This window comes from Equus quagga, chromosome 16 (assembly GCF_021613505.1).
Source record: "Equus quagga isolate Etosha38 chromosome 16, UCLA_HA_Equagga_1.0, whole genome shotgun sequence".
Lineage (NCBI taxonomy): Eukaryota > Metazoa > Chordata > Mammalia > Perissodactyla > Equidae > Equus > Equus quagga.
The window spans coordinates 81,430,016-81,448,636 of NC_060282.1; the positions used below are offsets into that span (position 1 = coordinate 81,430,016).

Below are 18,621 nucleotides of genomic sequence, written 5' to 3' on the forward strand. Positions count from 1 at the left end.
TTCTCATCATTGCTGAGTTTTAAGGTACTTCCTGTTGTCATTTATTTACAGAAGTAACTGGGGAGAGAGTTTTAAGTATGGCTCTAGGTCTCTGTGGACAGAATGGCTGAGGTTCTGTGAAAGCGAAGGAAGGGGAAATAGATTTTGGTTTTTAATTTTATCATTGTAGGTTATACTAGGGTATCTTCTTTCTGAATACATCAGATACATAAGTTGTACTATTAAATTTTAATATTGTGAATTTTAGATAGATTAAAAAACTTCCAGCTTTACTAGTTATGAGTGGTTGGACAAATTATATAAATTCATTCAGCTGCAATTTCCTTATGTTATAAATGAGGGATAATATTGTTTATTTCACATGGTTAATGTTAGTGAGATATGTGTGTATAGTGTTTAGCAGAGTAGTCAGCACATTTAAGCAAATATATGTTAGATGTTAATGTGATGATTTGCTATTGTTATGACTATTCCACATAATGCTTATCTCATATTTAACTTTATTTTTTATCTTCCCATGTACATATGTATATAATTAAAGTTAACTGATTATGATCATTTGAATTTTTATCGTCTCCTCTACCATTTTTTCCTTAAAGATGGACAACATTTGTTAGATTACTTGCCCTTGGGTTTTCAGTGATCTATTAATAGGAATGTTTGGAGGCAGAAAATGAGTGGGAAATGGTCATTCATTCATACATCTCTTGGAGATTTAGGTGTATAACATACTGTAGCACAAGAATAAAGTATGGTGGTTGCTTCAAGATGCTCAGAATTTACTAGTTGGAAACATAAGTTTAAAAAAAGCACTTTTGTCATTGGTGCTGAAAAAACACTGAAAAACAGGTGTATGGGTGTAAAGACAAGGGTGTTAACCTTTGACTTAAAATATTTCCTTAAATTACATACACCTAATTTATTATGAAAGATGTCTTAAGCACGTAGGACAATGCCTATAATCAAAGTCTGTATGTAGAAAATATTTTATGTATGCTAAATTTTAGATTTAACAATGACGTATTTAACTGTGCTACTGATGATTGAAAGAAAAACTAAGGCATTGAAAAAGAATAAATTATTAAAAGGCCAAATTATCTCAGAATAGTACATTTCTACTCTTGACAATGAAATAAAATTTCATGTCAGTAATTTTTGTACAATATGCAACACCATAAAATATTATGTTTCCTTGTTCAGAAAACCTACTGAAGGCACAGAAGAAAGTCAAGCCCAACAGCCTGCTGAAGACTCTCACAATGTAGCTGTCTACATTAAAAAAGCACATGGTGGCCATACTTTATATGGACCAAAAAAATCGGAAGAGAATTTCGTAGAATTCCTGGCTATCTTAAAGAAATTGTAAGTATTTTTAGTATATTACTTCTTGTAGTTGAAATAGTCCTTTGAATAGCTTTCCTTTTCGAGTTAGTTGTTTGAAGCTAAGTGTACGTTAGCTGTAATTTAGCACTAAAGGTTGATTCAAGACAGCAGGAAATACTGAAGACTTTGTTTCTAGATGAATGCAATCTCTGTCCACTCAATTTTCATGGCATATCATAGATATATTGGTAATATATCCAATTGTGGCACATCATTTTAATTTTAACAAATAAGCAAAATAAATGTTATTACTGATTATGTTAAATCAAAATTATGTTTAAGATTTCATTAGCTTATGGTTACTTGTTAGTTCTTCACAGAATTTAAACTGTCTTCGTCATCACAGAGCCTTTAAATAAACTTACTTCATATTCTTTTTAATCTCCTGGAGTGCTTTGTGTTTTGATTAGGGCATGATTGCCTGAAGGAGAAGGAAAAAGAGAGGATTAAATCTGGGTGGAGGCTGGTTACCCGAGATGGTATTGGACTTATGAATAAAATTGTAGTTGAAAGGGGACCATGGGGAAATGTGATACTGCAACTGAGATTGACAACAGAGACAAAACCAAGAGTAAAAGTGTCAAGATTAGAATTACACCTGAAAGACAGACCAGTAGTGTGGAATGAGAAATTAAAAATCTGGCATTTATATTTGGAGGAAAACACTAGGAATTCTATCCTATAAACACTTTTCTTCAAAATTGTAATTGCAAATTTGAGGAAATATAGTCAAAGCTTCCAGAAAATTTGAGAATGGTTAGATTTCTGATGCTTTTACTTATAATAATGAAAAAATAAATACAGAAAATACTAGTCATTTTATAGGGAAACAGCTATGAAAGTCTTGTAGAGAAGGAAATCATAACCACCTGCCATGTAGGGGTATAATTAAACTGGTAAGCTGTAAAAATAGGAAATTTAACTAGCATGTGTTCAGTGAATGTGTTAAAAATATACTTTAACTGGTAGAAAACACAAGAGCATTGAAAGTTATTGGAGCTATAGTATTCTATAGCTACTTTCATTCCATTAAACCATATTGTTGATTAAAATTACATTGGATTAAAAATTTCAAGTCTAGAAACCCATGAATCACTCACTGCTGATTTCAGATTGTGCTGGGCTGCAGGATTTTTAATGGTGGTAGTAATCCCTATCTTTCAGAAAATAACAAGGTGGCGGTATCCAGATAACAAAGGTTCTGATCTGAGATGGAGGAGGAGAGCAAGTGGCTATGGTTCTTGGGCAAGATGTCAAAATACTGGGAGGTAGATATAGGTTGAAGTCAGATGGAAACTACAAATGGATAAAAGCCCAGTCCCATGTTAGCAATGGATGAAGCAAAAAGCAGGAGCCATGCTAGAAGGCTATCCAACACAGGGGAGAATAGACAAAGAAGTCACTGCTGCATCCTTACATGGATCTCCATGGATTCCTTTTAACAACCAGGCTCCAAATGCCCTGGACACCAGATGTTGGGACAAAGGCAGTTTCTAGAACCTCACTCACATGTGAGAGGAAGGGTGGGTGGGTGGAAGAGATCCTGAAGGACTGCAGCTCCCACACTCAGTGGGTCAGAATTGGCCTAGTATGACTCTTCACATGGTGGGTCTTGACTGCTGTCAAGGGGTGGGGCTGTGACAACCACTGAATTACAATAGCAGAGAAAACGGGAAGGGAATTTACTTTTACGGGATGTTTAATATTCACACAAAGCCTTAGTTTCTACATATAAAACTTCTGATTTAATCCTTACATCAATGCTTTGAGGTAGATATGATAAGCTAGTAAGTAAAAGAGTAATTTAGCAATATGCTAAATTTACAGTCTATTTTGTTCTACAGAACATGCTTTGTATCTTCTTGTCTCCTTGGTACACTAGTGTATTCATTTTCTGTTGCTGTGCAATGGATCATAAATGTGATGTCTTAAAACAACATACGTACATTATCTCTCTGGGCAAGGTTTAGCTGGGTCCTCTGCTCCGTGTCCCACAAAGCTTCAATCATGCTACGTTCCTTTCTGGAGCGTGAGGTTGTCTTCCAAGCTCATGTGTGCTGTTGGCAGAATTCAGTTCCTGTGGCTGTAGGACTGAGGTCCCTACTCTCTTTCTGGCTTTCCGTTGGGGGCCCCTCTCAGCTCTTAGAGGCTCCACAGATCCTTGCTGCATGGTGCTCTCTCAGATATCTTTACAACATGGAAGCTTAAATCTTCAAAGTCAGCTAGGGAGCCTCTCTCTCTCTCTCTCTCATTCTGCTAAGATGAAGACATATGTAACCTAATCAAGGGCATGTATATCCCATCACCTTTGCCATATTCTGTTGGTTAGAAACAAATCATTTATTTTGCCCCCACCTCTAAAAACTTTTAAGGTGTGCTAGCCATATTTGGTAACATTATAAACCTCTTCGTGACTCTGTTAATTACATTTGTAATGGGGCTGTATGCTTTATGTACTTGCACAAAAGTAATTCAACTAAAATCTGTTTAGTGACGGGTAAATTGTCACATCTGTAGCCCTCTGTTTATCTCTAACTGAACGAAGATCAGATCAGATCAGCTGCTTCAGTGATGTGATTTAATGAATTGTTAAAAGTAACAACCTTATTCTCTCTAAAATTCTTCGCTTTTTCATCCTACTTGAAATTCAAACACACAGAAATTAATTTTGAGTAACAGTGACCTCTTTTTAAAGAAATGCAAATATGCCTGACAAGAAGCTATTGATTATTGACAAGTTGGTGTGATTTGGCTTAATCCTATTGATTACTTCTTAACTTCTACTTCAATTCAGCAGCTCTGAGTAAACAGTGCTAGATGGGAGTAAACATAAATTATTTTGAAACATTAAAATCATTGGAAAGGGCACACATCTGGGAGATGTCACCAGAGAGGAGGGGTTTGAGTAACTAGAGGACATTGTGTAATTGGGAAGTGTGTGAGGAGAACAGACAGTGGGAAGGAGAGATGAGAGATAGAATAAAGAGAGTTGGGAAGACTTCCCGTTGGTATTGCATTTTAAGCATATCAGATTGAATATGACCTTATCATGTATATTAGGTAGGATTTTGGGTTGTAAGCAACAGATGCTGACTCTGGTTAATTAAAGCAAACAAAAAGACAAGATGGGTGGAGGAGACGGGGGAAATTTACAGAAGAATGTTGAATAGCTCCCCAAATGGAAGAACTACCAGATGCTGAAGATGACGTGAATGAGAGCACCCCTGAATGTCTCTTCAGAGTACAACATTGGAGTCAATCAGCTACTGCTATTTTGAGTGGGGGTTATTAGGCTCAGACTTTCGTTTCAGGCATAGGGAGTCAGATTGCTGTAGTTTGTTTTTGCACCCACCCCTTAGATAAATGCTGAGGATGGAGTACACTTTGATTGACAGTTTCACTGACTTTACATTCAATTGGTGAGGGATGACATTTAAAAAAAACCGAAGTATTTCAGAAAGAGAGGGAAATGGATCATGAATAAACAAGATTAAAAGCTTGTTAGCGTGTATTAGTCATGAACTAACACATGACTTGGAATTTTAATTTATAAATAATTTTAACTGATTTTCACCCTTTAGTTAATGAATTCAACATATACTTTTGAAAAAACACAGGCACATGGAGGCTAAATAATATGCTACTAAGAAACTAATGGGTCAATGAAGAAATCAAAGAGGAAATCAAAAAATACCTTAAGACAGATGAAAACAGAAACGCAACAGTGCAAAATCTGTGGAATGCAGGAAAAGCAGTTCCAAGAGGGAACTTTATGGTGATACTGGCCTATCTCAGGGAACAAGAAAAATCTCAAATAAACAATCAAACTTTACACCCAAAGAAACTAGAGAAGTTAGTAGAAAGGAAGAAAATAATAAAGATCAGAGTGGAAACAAGTGAAAAAGAGACTAAAAAAACAATAGAAAAGATCAATGAAACTAAGAGCTGGTTCTTTGAAAATATAAACAAAATTGATAAACCATTAGCCAGATTCATCAAGAAAAAAAAGAGAGGGCTCAAATGAATTAAAATCAGAAATGAAAGAGAAGTTACAACTAACACCACAGAAACACAAAGGCTCAGAGGAGATTATTACAAACAATTACACACCAACAAATTGGACAACCTAGAAGAAATTCATAAATTCCTAGACTCATACAATCTTCAAAGACTGAATCAGGAAGAAATAGAAAATCTGAACAGATTTATTATTAGAAATGAAATTGAATCAGCAATCAAAAATCTACCAACAAACAAAAGTCCTGGATCAGACAGCTTCACAGACGAATTCTACCAAACATTTAAAGAGGAGTTAATACCTATCCTTCTCAAACAATTCCAAAAAATTGAAGAGGAAGGATTGCTCCCAAACTCATTCTATGAGGCTAGCATTACCCTGATACCAAAACCAGACAAAGACATCACAAAGAAAGAAAATTACAGGTCAATATCCCTGAAGAACATAGGTGCAAAAATCCTCAACAAAATATTAGCAAACTAAATTTAACAACACATCAAAAGGATCATACACCATGGTGAAGTGGGATTTATTCAAGGGATGCAAGGATAGTTCCATGTCCTCAAATCAATCAATGTGATACACCACATTAACCAAGCAAAGGATAAAAATCATATGATCATTTCGATAGATGTAGAAAAAGCATTTGACAAAATTCAACATCCATTTATGATAAAAATTCTTAATGAATTGGATATAGAGGGTGCATACCTCAACACAATAAAAGCTGTATATGACAAATCCACAGTCAACATCATACTCAATGGTAAAAAGCTGAAATCTTTTCCTCCAAGAATAGAAACAAGACAAGGATGCCCACTCTCACCACTCTTATTCAACATAGTGTTGGAAATCCTAGCTATAGCAATCAGACAAGAAAAAGAAATAAAGACATTCAAATTGGACAGAAAGAAGTAAAACTGTCACTATTTGCAGACAACATGATTTTGTATGTAGAAAACCCTAAAGAATTCACCAAAAAACTATTAGTAAATGAATTCAGTAATGTTGCAAGATACAAAAATAAATATAGAGAAGTCAGTTGTGTTTCTATACACTAACAATGAACTATCAGAAATAAAAATTAAGACAACAATCCCAATTACAATTACATCAAAAAGAATAAAATACCTGGAAATAAATTTAAGGAGATGAAAGACCTATATACTGAAAACTATAAGACATGAAAGAAAATGAAGACAATACAAATAAATTGAAAGATACACTGTCCTCATTGATTGGAAGAACTGATACTGTTAAAAAGTCCATACTACTTAAAACAATCTACAGATTCAGTGCAACCCCTATTAAAATATCAATGTCATTTTTCACAGAACTAGAACAAATAATTCTTAAATTTGTACGGAACCACAAAAGACCTCAAATAGCCAAAGCAATCCTGAGAAAAAAGAACAAAGCTGGAAGTCTCATGCTCCCTGATTTCAAACTATACTACAAAGCTATAGTAGGCCAAACAGTATGGTATTGGCATGAAAACAGACACATAGATCAATGGAACAGAATACGAGCCCAGAAGTAAATCTGTGCCTATATGGTCAATTACTGTATGAGAAAGTAGGAAAGAATATACAGTGTGGAAAAGACAGTCTCTTTGATAAATGGTATTGGGAAAACTGGACGGCTACATGCAAAAGAATTAAACTCGACCACTTACAGCATATACAAAAACTCAACATGGATTAAAAACTTAAGATCTGAAACCGTAAAACTTCCAGAAGAAAACATAGATAGAAAACTCTTTGACATTGGTTTTAGCAATATTTTTTGGATACGTCTCCTCAGGTAAAGGCAACGAAAGCACAAAACAAAACAAAACAAAAAAACAGAACAAATGCACCTATATCAAACTAAAAAGCTTTTGCACAGTGAAGGAAACCATCAGCAAGATAAAAATGCTACCTACTGAATGGGAGAATATATTTGCAAATGATATATCCGATAATGAATTAATCCAAAATATATAAAGAACTCACACAACTCAATATCAAAAAAACAATATAATCCAATTAAAAAATGGGCAGAGGACCTGAATAGACATTTTTTCAAAGAAAACATACAGACGGCCAACAGGTACATGAAAAGGTTCTCAACATCACTAATCATCAGGGAAATGCAAATCAAAACCACAATGAGATATCACCTCACCCTTTTCAGAATGTCTGTTATCAAAAAGACAACAAATAACAAGTGTTAGGGAGGATGTGGAGAAAAGGTGACCTTTACGGACTGTTGGTGGGAATGTGAATTGGTGCAACCACAATGGACGTTCCTTAAAAAAATTAAAACTTGAACTACTCTAACAATCCAGCAATACTACTTCTGAGTATTTCTGAAGAAAATGAAAACACTAATTCAAAAAGATACATACAACCCTATGTTCATTGCAGCATTATTTACAATAGCCAGGATATGGAAGCAACCTAAGTGTCCATCGATAGATGAATTGGATAAAGAAGATTTGGTAATATATGCAATGGAATATGACTTAGCTATAAAAAAGAATGAAATCCTCGCATTTGTGACAACATGGATGGATATAGAGGGTATTATGCTAAATGAAATAAGCCCGAGAAAGAAAGACAAATACCGTTTGATTGCACTTATATGTGAAATCAAAAACACAAAACAAAACAAATGAACAAACAAAACAAAACAGAAACAGGCTCACAGATACAGAGAACGAATTGGTAGTTACCAGAGAGGAGGAGGGTGTTGGGGGAAGGGCAAAATGGGTGAAGGGGATTAAGAGATACACACTTCCAGTCATAAAATAAGTCCTGGGGATGTAATGTGCAACATAAGGAATGGAATATAGTCAACAATATTGTAATAACTTTGTACGGTGACAGATGGCAACTAGTCTTATCAGGGTGATCATTTTGTAATGTAAATAAATATAGAATCGCTATGTTGTACACTTGAAGTGAATACAATATTGTGTGTCAACTATACTTCAATAAAAAAAAGAACATATACTTTTGAACTCCTATATGTTTCTGGCAATATTCTTGGTATTGGGATTGGAGTGGTGAACACACATAATACCTTTGGTCTCACGGGGAGCTTATATTCTAACGTAAGAGGGAGAGATAATAATCACACATATGTATTGTGTTAGTTATTGATAAGCGCTAGGAAGAAAAACTAATGCAGAATAGGGCGATAGAGCATGATGGAAATGATCAGAGATGTTCTCTCTGAAAGGTGACATTGATGAGGTAATTTAATGAAATGAGAGAGCTAGTCAATCAAATGTCTTGATTCCAGACAGAGGAAACACAAGTGCAAGAGTCCAAGATGGTGATGTGATTTGCAAATTGAAAAAAAAAAGAAAAATAGCAAGGAGGCCAGTGCTGTGAAAACGCATGAGTGAGGTGAAATAGTGGTGGAAATGAGGCTTCAGAGGCACCTGGGAACTGGATCATCACAAGACTTAGGGCCTCATAGCCTGTGGTAGGTTTTTAATCTTGGTGTGACCGGCAGAATGGCAGTGACACAGTACCATTTACATAGTAATGGGTCATGTGTCAGGGGTCGACTGTGGCCCCAGGAGAAGATTTGGGTTGACCTGTCAGGAGGCTATATGGAATTGGTCTAGGTGAGAGACGACTGTGGCCTGAATTCTGTTTTAGGGAGTTAATTCGATGTGCAGAATTTGATTTTATTTCTTTCTTTTAAGACCCGAGCAGTTTTCAATTGATGGTCCGAGAAGTGCATCAGATTCTTTGCTCAGCTTGACCGCTAACAAGGAGAGCATCATCTGATGCTCTCATGTTTGTATTTGATTGTATTTAATACCACCAGCTTTTAAGAAGTAATTATGGATTGCTTTGGTAAAAATAATTGGTTTCTTCATAAGTGACTTTTTTCTGAAAAACAGCGACATGCATGTGTATTGGTGGGGGTTGTGGAAAGGGTAGGAGAGAGACAAACTTACAAATGAGCTGTGAAAAGCAGTTTCAGATCCTCTGAGAAAACTTGGCCCAATTGTTTTTTCTCCTACTTCCTCCAATTAAAGATGCTTCCTTTCAGGGAATGAGGCATCTGAACATCATTACGTTTCAGTGGAGCAGTGTTGCAAAGCCACTTCGCAGGAAGGACTCAGAAGAATCGCTCCTTCGAAGGGCATGAGGATTTTTGCTTTTTGGATTCAGGCTGTTTAAAATCCAAATGCAATGTGGTTCTTACATTGTTGTTTCTTAGTGAAACGGCATATAAGATGAGGAACTGCCATCTCAAACTGTGTGTTAGGGCTATATAGCTGATGAGAGAAAAATACTTCCTGGGGCTACTCCATTAAAAATACAGAGTTTGGAGGAAAATTGAGTGAAAATGGGGGGCCCTCTCCTCTAGAAAAGAAAGTGTTTTAAGCTAAAAGGGAACATAGGTTAATAAAGAATGGTGTGAATACTAAAAGTAATTTCGATTTCTGACATAAACAGTGATTATTTGTGATGTAAGGATGGTAAGTAAATGAAGAGAGTTATTTGTGTTAAAGAGATGAATTAGTAAGGGGCAGAAATTGAAAACTCGTTGGCAGTAGATCGATATTACAGAAGAGTAAGACTGTTGCCACACCCTCCCCCCAGCCTTCAGACTCCAGTCGCAAGCGCAGGCTTTTACCTGTGCTTCTGAGCAACCAGCTACAGATTGGAGGTCCCCACGTCCCCCTCTTTGGACTTCAAATGCCAGTCCCAAATCCAGGCTGTTACATGTGCTTCTGACCGACTGGCCATAAACCACAGGTTCCCGTGACCCCGACCTTGGGTTCAATTCATTTGCTAGAGCAGCTCACAGAACTCAGAAAAGCATTTTACTCTCTAGATTACCAGTTTATTAGAAAAGGATGTAACTCGCCAACAGCCAGATGGAAGAGATGCACAGGGCAATGTATGTGGGAAGGGGAATGGAGCTTCCATGCCCTCTCTGAGGACGCCATTCTTCCCAAGTCTCCACGTCTTCACCAACCTGCAACCGCTCCAAACCCTCTCCTCCAGGGTTTTTATGGAAGTTTCATTACATAGTCGTGATGATGAAATCATCAGCCACTGGCTATTGATTCAACCTCCAGACCCACTTTCCTCCCTGCAGGTTTAGGGGTGGGACTGAAGCTTCCAACCCTCTAACCCCCGCAACCTGCACCATCCTTAGGTGGGGTCCAAAAGTCACCTCATTAACATAACAAGAAACACCTTTGTCTCTCTTGTTACTATTTTTTTAAATTTTCTTTTTTTGAGGAAGATTAGCCCTGAGCTAACATCCTCTGCCGATCCTCCTCTTTTTGCTGTGGAAGACTGGCCCTCAGCTAACATCCGTGCCCATCTTCCTCTACTTTATATGTGGGACGCCTGCCACAGTATGGCATGCCAAGTGGTGCCATGTCCGCACCCGGAATCAGAACTGGGGAACCCAGGGCCACCAAAGCGGAACATATGAACTTAACCACTGCACCACTGGTGTGGCCCCACCTTTGTCACTCTTAACAGGAAATTCCGAAGGGTTGGGGAGCTGTGAGCCAGGAACTGTGGACTAAGACCAAGTATACATGAGAAATATATTTTTGGTCATTCAGATAACCAAAAATATGTTTCTTATAAATCAGAATATCGCAGGCACTAACTTCATTAATGAAGGCTCCACCTTCATCACTTAATCCTATCCCAGAGGCCCCAGCTCCTAATACTGTTACATTAGGGTTTAGGATTTTAATGTATGAATTTTGGGAGACGACAATCATTCAGTCCATAATAAGATGTATGTTATTTGAACATAGACATGACTGTTAAAGCTGAGACCTCCTGTCTTGAGTGACTATTTCATTTTTGCATTTCAAGTTAGCATCTTTTTTAGTAATAGAAATATTTTACTTAGTATTTGGTATAAGTTCTTTCTTACTATATTAGATTTATAAGTGTAATAGAAAGCACACATCGTGTTCTGAGAGATCAGAATGGAATGACTTTAATGGGAGTTTTTATCATGTGCTGTATCACAGATTTAATGACACAATGGAATATAATGTCTCTTAAAAATATTTCTTCTAACAATTGTCAGCTGAAATGATCACAAAATGCAAATTTATGTTAAAAATTTATTTAATGTCTGGCCCTACAAAGAATATTACTTGCCTTCCTGAGGTAATTATTTATTCTTACAGACTTTTAAAACCATCTTGAAAGTTCTAACTTTATTGAGTGAGATGTCTTACTTTCATGTGTATGAAATTTTGCACGGGAAGAAAGCTTTTGTGCTGTAGGAGCTGTTATCTTATGGCGGAAGAATCATTTTGGAGAGACTTAGAAAATCAAGTCCAGGCCCAAGTAATACCACAGCTAGAAAATCTTGGAAAGATTTGGTTGTTTCTAGCAGAGTGTAGGTCTGCCTGGTCACTGTCGTGTAACTGTCAGATCCAATGTCTAGCTACTGAGAGGTGATAGACAACTTGCTGGTCTTTAAAACCCTGGAACATAGTTCCTTATTTGTCTCTTCTTCTCTTTCATCCATTAAACACTCATTCTGACAAAACAGTGGTTTAATTGGTTTCCTTAGTATTCAAGGGTGACATGATAGGCTTGTAAATGCCTTAGTTTGGCTAAAGAGAGTATGGTCAGTAGTCTGTAACGTGTTTGCAGCATCCATTTGTGAATCTCAGTGGCTCTGTGACTCTGCCTCCTATCTCATGGTCTGCATGGAATTTAGTTTCAAAATGAGCCGCTACGTTGGGCTTGTTGTACAGCAAGTTGCTCCATCAGCATATGATTCAATGTTCTTTCTTCTGCGTTATAGCCTTGCCAACTAGCATGACCTGACAACTGTATTGGCAAAAATTCTTCTCTGAAGCGTTCGCTTTCTATTTGGTTAGTTGATAATTACTGCCATCACCTTGCTAAAAATTTCCCAACATTACTTCTCTGCCATTTGCTATTTCGTGTTACAAATTTGATAATTTTACAGTTAATTCCTATTTGTTTTGAAGTTTTTAGCATTTAAGATTCTTATTGGAAAACAACAGAACCTGATTCTTCAATTAAGAAAATTGTTAAATTTCTGGTTATTTAGGATGATTCCCTTGAGATGGAACTACAAGTGGGTAAAAGTCTACAGATAAGATAGATATTCTTAATATTTTTAGACAGTTATTTTTGGAAAGAGTGAACTAATTGATATTGACCCCAGCAGTAAATATTAGCTTTTAAAAAATTTTTAAATTTCATAGAACAACAAAAGATATCACATAGTTATTTTAATTGGCCCTTATTTGCCTTCTCCTTAAGCTGAATTATTTTTCATTCATTTATTGGCCATTTGTATTTATTTGTGTTGGTGTGAGCTATCATAGCCTTTATCCATGTATTCTGTTGTGCTTTATGTATTGTTGATAATAAAAGCTTTATATATATTATATAGATATAGTATGGATATTGTACCATTTACAGAATGGAGAAGAAATGCTTCAGAGAATGCTTTTGCCCATTATATACATTTGCCCAATATATTTGTCCGATGTATATTTACAAGTCATGATAGATTTTGACAAGCACCAAATGCAGAAGAAAGAATATATAGGTGAATATATATCATATAACATATAAAGAATATCTTAGTAACATAAATAAACAGCTTTATTGCAGTATAATTTACATACAGTAAAATGCATATTTTAGAGGATATAATTTGATATGTCTTGACACATGTATATATCTATGAAACTATCACCACAATCAAGATAATGAACATATCCATCATTCCCAAGAGTTTCATTGTGCACCTTTGTAATCCTCTTCTTTTACTCAAACTTGTATCCTGCTCCTTGTCCCCAAGCAACCACTTATCTGTTTTCTGTCACTCTAGATTAGTTTACATTTTCTAGAATTTTATATAAATGGAATCATACAGTATATACTATTTTTCAGTCTGGCTCTTTCACTTCGCACAATAATTTGAGTGTTCATCCATATTGTTTTGTGTATCAATAGTTCATTCCTTTTTTTCCTGAATAGTATTCCACTGTATGAATACACCATAGTTTCTCTATTCATCTGTTGATGGACATTTGGGTTGTTTCTAGTTTTTGGCTCCTGCGTAAATCTGCCGTAAACACATTCACGTACAAGTCTTAGTATAAGCATTTGCCTTCATTTCTCTTGAGTAAATACCTAGCAGTGGAACAGCTTGATCATATGGTAAATATATGTTGAACTTTTTGAGAAATTGTCAAACTGTTTTCCAAAATACTTGTGGCGCTAGACATACTCACCCTCGGTTTATGAGAATTCCACTTCCTCTACGTTCTTGCCAAATCTTGGTTTGGCCATTCTTTAATATTTCAGCCATTCTAATAGGTGCATAGTGATATGTTCTGATTTTAATTTGCAATTCCCTAATGACTGATGTTGTTGGTATTTCCACATACTTGTCAGTCATATATATCTTAGTGAAACATTTTTGTAAATATTTTGCTTGTTTTAAAAGTGAAGGTCCAGTTTTACAATGGGAAAAATATTTGCAGAAATATTGAGGATGTTTTATATATTCTGAACATAAGTCCTTTATCAGATATACGCTTTGGAAATATTTTCCCAATCATTGGCTTATCTTGTCATTCTCTTGACAGTATTTTAAAAAGCAGAAATACTTAATTTTGATGAAATCCAATTTATTAAATTTTCCTAAGTCTATGATCGATTTTGAGTTAATTTTTGTCTATGGTGTAAGGTATTAGAAATTTTCTTCCTTATTTTGTAGATCAATATCCAATTCTTCCAGTACGTTTGTGGAAATGAGTACTCTTTCTGGACTGCAATGGCTTTGTAGCTTTCATGGAAATTATTTGTGCATATATGTGTGGGTCCACCTCTGGAATCTCTATTTTGTTCTATCGTTCCTTACGTTTGTCTAGTCTCATACTGCCATGATTACCATAGCTTTGTAATACGTCTTGAAATGAGGTAGAGTGAGTTCTCCCACTTTGTTCTTTTTCCTAAGTTGTTCTGGGTTATCCTCAGTCCTTCGTAGATTCATACAAATTTTTACAATCAGTTTGTAAATCGCTGAAAAGAAAAGCCTGCTTGGAATTTTACTTGTTTATTGTACTTTTTTCAGTGTTTTCTCATTTGCTTTCCAATTTTATGTTTGTTTTAGGTAACAGAAGTTATTGAGTCTCTTCAGGTTTTTAAAAAATGTATCTGCAGAGCTCATTTCAAAATAAACTTCATACGGATAAAAAATAGGTTAAACAAATAAAAGCACAATCATTTTGGTCGAGGAGACAGTAGGATCTAGAAACCTTTTTATTCTGTCCTTTTCCTACCCCTTGTAGTGTCTTTTCTGAACACTCCATCAGAATTCTATTTGAAAACCACTGTCATAGGCAAATTCATCAATCTTTTCCTTTGTGATTTCTTCCTATGTTTTAATGTTGAGAAACTTTTCTGAACCAGTGACCTTTCCTCAACTGGTCACTATGCATCTACTTTTCATCCAGTTTTTGATGATTTCTATGTTTCATTTAATTGTTTAATAAAACTACGTTTTAAAATCTCCTCCGTGGTTCTTCCTCAACTCTTCACCTTTAAACACCAGAGTGCCCCTGGGTTCAATCTTCGGTTCTCGTCTCCGTTATCTACAGCCGCTTTCTTGGTGATTTTATTTAGTTAATGGCTTAAACTATTAAGTGTTTCAGAATTTTCCAGATTTTTTGTTTGTTACTGTCTTCTAGCATGCTCTATGATTTCCGTCTGTTGAAATTCTTGAGACTTGATTTACGTTACAGTATATGGTCATTTTTAAGCATCAGTGATCTGCAGTCACTACCTTCTCCAATTGTTACATGTAGTTGTATATCTCCGAGTCAGTTAGAGCAAGTTTCTTAATAAAGTTGTCTCTTTTATTATATCTTCACTCACATTTTGTGTCTCCATGTTCTATTAGTTTCTGAGAGAGATATGTTAATAGATCTCATTATGTTTTATGATTTGTCTATATTTTCTTTTAGTTCTGTCACTTTATGCTTTCTATTTTGAGGCGTTATTAGGAACAGACAAATTTATAATTGTTTTTTATTCCTGATGGGTCTAACATTTTATTATTATCAAATATCTCCCTTTATCTCCAGCTATGCCTCTTACCATAAAGTATGCTTCGTCCACACCACTTTCTTTTGACTGACATTTTTATGGTACATCCTTTCCCGTCTTTATATTTCAAATTTTTGTATCCTTATCTTTAAAATATATTTCTTGCATAAGAAGCAAAGAGATGTTTTTTAATTTTTAAATCCAGTCTCAATATATGTGTCTTTTAATTAAAGTATTTGGTGTAATCACCGCAAATTAGGTTTAATTCTATCATCTTCCTATTTATTTTCCCTTTGTTCTACCTCTCCCACATTCCTTTTACTCTCCAGTCTGCTGTTACTGGATTAAGTATTTGTTAATATTCCATTTTATCCTTCTGTGGATCCTTCTTTTACATCTTTTATTCTTGTTTTAATGGTTACTTTAGATATACAATATGTATTTTTGAGTTGTTACTGTCTAACATAAATTAGTAATGCAGAATACAGTAATCTAACTCCATTTTTTCTCCCCCTCACTTAAGGACTAAGGTTATATATTAACTGTGTGTGTACAAATCCTACAAATGAATATTACTTGTACTTTAAAGAATTATTTTTTTTCATTTAGATTTACCCACAGTTTTACCCTTTTCATCTCTTCATCTTTTTCTGCCTGAAGTATGCTCTTTAATATTTTCTTTGTTGTGGTCTGCTGATGGGAATCTTTTCCAAGTTTTGTTTGTTAAAAAATGCCTGTATTTCCTCTTCGTGTTTGGAGACTGTCTTTGCTGAATATAGAATCCAGGACTGGCAGTCGTTTTCTTTCATGGCTTTACGGCTTTGTTCCAACTACAAAGTCAGGTGTTGGTCTTGTTGCTCCTTTGAAAGTAGTCCGACTTCTTTTTCCTACCTATTTTCAAGATTTTCTCTTTGGCTTTTATTTTAAACATTTTACTATGATTTGCCTAAAATTCCATTTCTTTCTTCATCTTTGGATAGATAGTTCTTCTGGAAGTTAAGGTTTGATGTCCTTAATTAGTTTTGGAAAACTTTTAACCATTACTTCATCAAATATCGTTTATGATGGACTCTTTCTCCTGCCCTTCTGGAACTCCACTTGCTTATTCGTTAGTTTCTCACCATGTCCTATATGTCTTGTGTCTTGTTTTCTATGTTTGCCATCATTTTCTGTCTTCATGTATTTTTCATCTACATGTCACTTTGTGTATGTATACACTTTGTGTATATGCTCCTTTTTTTCTATTCACCAGCTCTCTTTTTAGCTAGGCCTTATCTGGGATGGTAATCTCATTCACGGAGTTCTTGATTTCAGTTACTGCATTTATCATTTCTAAACAATTCCAGTGGACTCTTCTTTACAGTTTACGATAATTCTTTGCTAAAATCTTCATATTTTCATGTAAGTCCTTGGACATTTTAATCATAATTATTGATTTGTGATTCAATTTTATCACATTTTAAACCCATTATATACTTGGGCTAACTATTTTTCCATTGAAATTTATCTAGTTTTATGCCAATTTCATATGTATTAAAATGTAACTTCAGCTTTATACTGTGTTTTGATCTGGTAAGACAATTTCTTGCTATTTGGGAAATTTATTAAATCTATAAAATAGTGACTTTCTCATTCAGGAACATGCTATATAGTTTGTATTTGTTTTAATCTTCTTTTGTAACTCTCGCTAGAGTTTCATATAGGTTTTATACTTTTTTGAAGTAATTTCCTGGCTTTTATATCTTTTTGTGAATATTATAAATAGCATTATTTAGGTTTTTTTTAAGCTCAGTCTCAAAAGAAGCTAGTGGGCAAAGCTTATTTGAAGAAGTATTCTTTCAGTTTTATTAAAATGTAATTGACATACAGCACTTTATAATTTTAACATATACAGCACAATGATTTGACTTGCATATATTGTGAAGTTATTACCACAATAAGTTTAGTTAACATCCATTGTCTCATATAGACACACAAAAAAGAAAAAAAATGTGTTTCTCCTTGTGATGAGAACTTTTAGGATATATTCTCTTAGCAACTTACAAATCATTGTATTTTCCAAGTATTGTTAGTATATGTGAATGTTATTTAACTAGGTGTATATATATTTGTATAGTTCTGCCTTACAGAACTCATATTAATTCTAACCTATTTAAATTGACTTTCTTTTAATTATTTTTTGGTGCCATAATACTATCTGGGAATAGTCATCATTTTATTTCCTTTCAAATAGATATATTTTGTTTTCATTTATCATCTTAGTGCATTAATATAACATTACAATAGTATTAAATAAATAATTGTGGGATTGGCGAGCAGCTTTTTCATGTATTTTGTTTTAAAAGTTTGCCTCTATTGATTTACCATACTATGTGTTGTTGGCTCTTGGTTTAAGAAAGCAAATATACTTTAGAGTAGAAGCATTCGTGTCAAAAAGTCTTGAGTCGAAAACCTAGCTCTCAGCTTGCTAGATATGTGATCATGAATAATTTATCTACTCTGAGTTTCTTTATTTTTAAAAAGGTGATAAATATATCTAGTCCCCACAAGTTTTATGAAGCTTAAAAAGAGTGCATATGAAGCACATAAATGTACAGAATTGTGCACGTAGTAGGTGAGGTACACACACATGCGTGCACACACACACATATGTGTCTTCAGTGTTTTCCCCCCGATCTATGCCCCAGCAGGATGACCTTTATAAACTGCATCAGCTACTCTTCCTGAACATCTTTTCCAACTGGACTTAGTACAATGGGAGGCGAGAAGGTAATAACGAATGGAAGGAGACTGAGCTCAGAGATGTTAATCCCCTGGCTCGTTTCTTGCCAGGTAGACGTGGTTGGCTGTGTCCTACAGAGTGTCATAGTAGCCCCCTCTGCAACTGCAGCCCTCTCAGGACATCAACAACTCCTCCTTTGACTTGTTCCTTCAGACCTATTGGGGGTAACAACTTCCTGCTGTCCCTGTCCCCAGTTCCAGCTACTGGCCCTTCACTCCCTTACAGGCTTCCTTCAACCCTGTCTATATGCTTATAAATAATCTCTTCATTTAAACCCTCTTAATCATCCCTTCTGAGTGTGTAGTCTCCTTCCTTTTTGATTCCATATAGACGTTGTTCTG

The 18,621-nt window shown here is 35.2% G+C and overlaps 1 protein-coding gene across 1 annotated transcript in view; it reads left to right on the plus strand.

The window, feature by feature from the left end:
* CNBD1 (cyclic nucleotide binding domain containing 1) overlaps positions 1–18,621 on the plus strand; it is a 309,471-nt gene that overhangs the window by 55,478 nt on the left and 235,372 nt on the right. Inside the window, exon 4 of the mRNA XM_046641858.1 lies at positions 1,201–1,362. Coding sequence (XP_046497814.1) covers positions 1,201–1,362 — 162 coding nt within the window. The remainder of the gene's footprint in view (positions 1–1,200; positions 1,363–18,621) is intronic.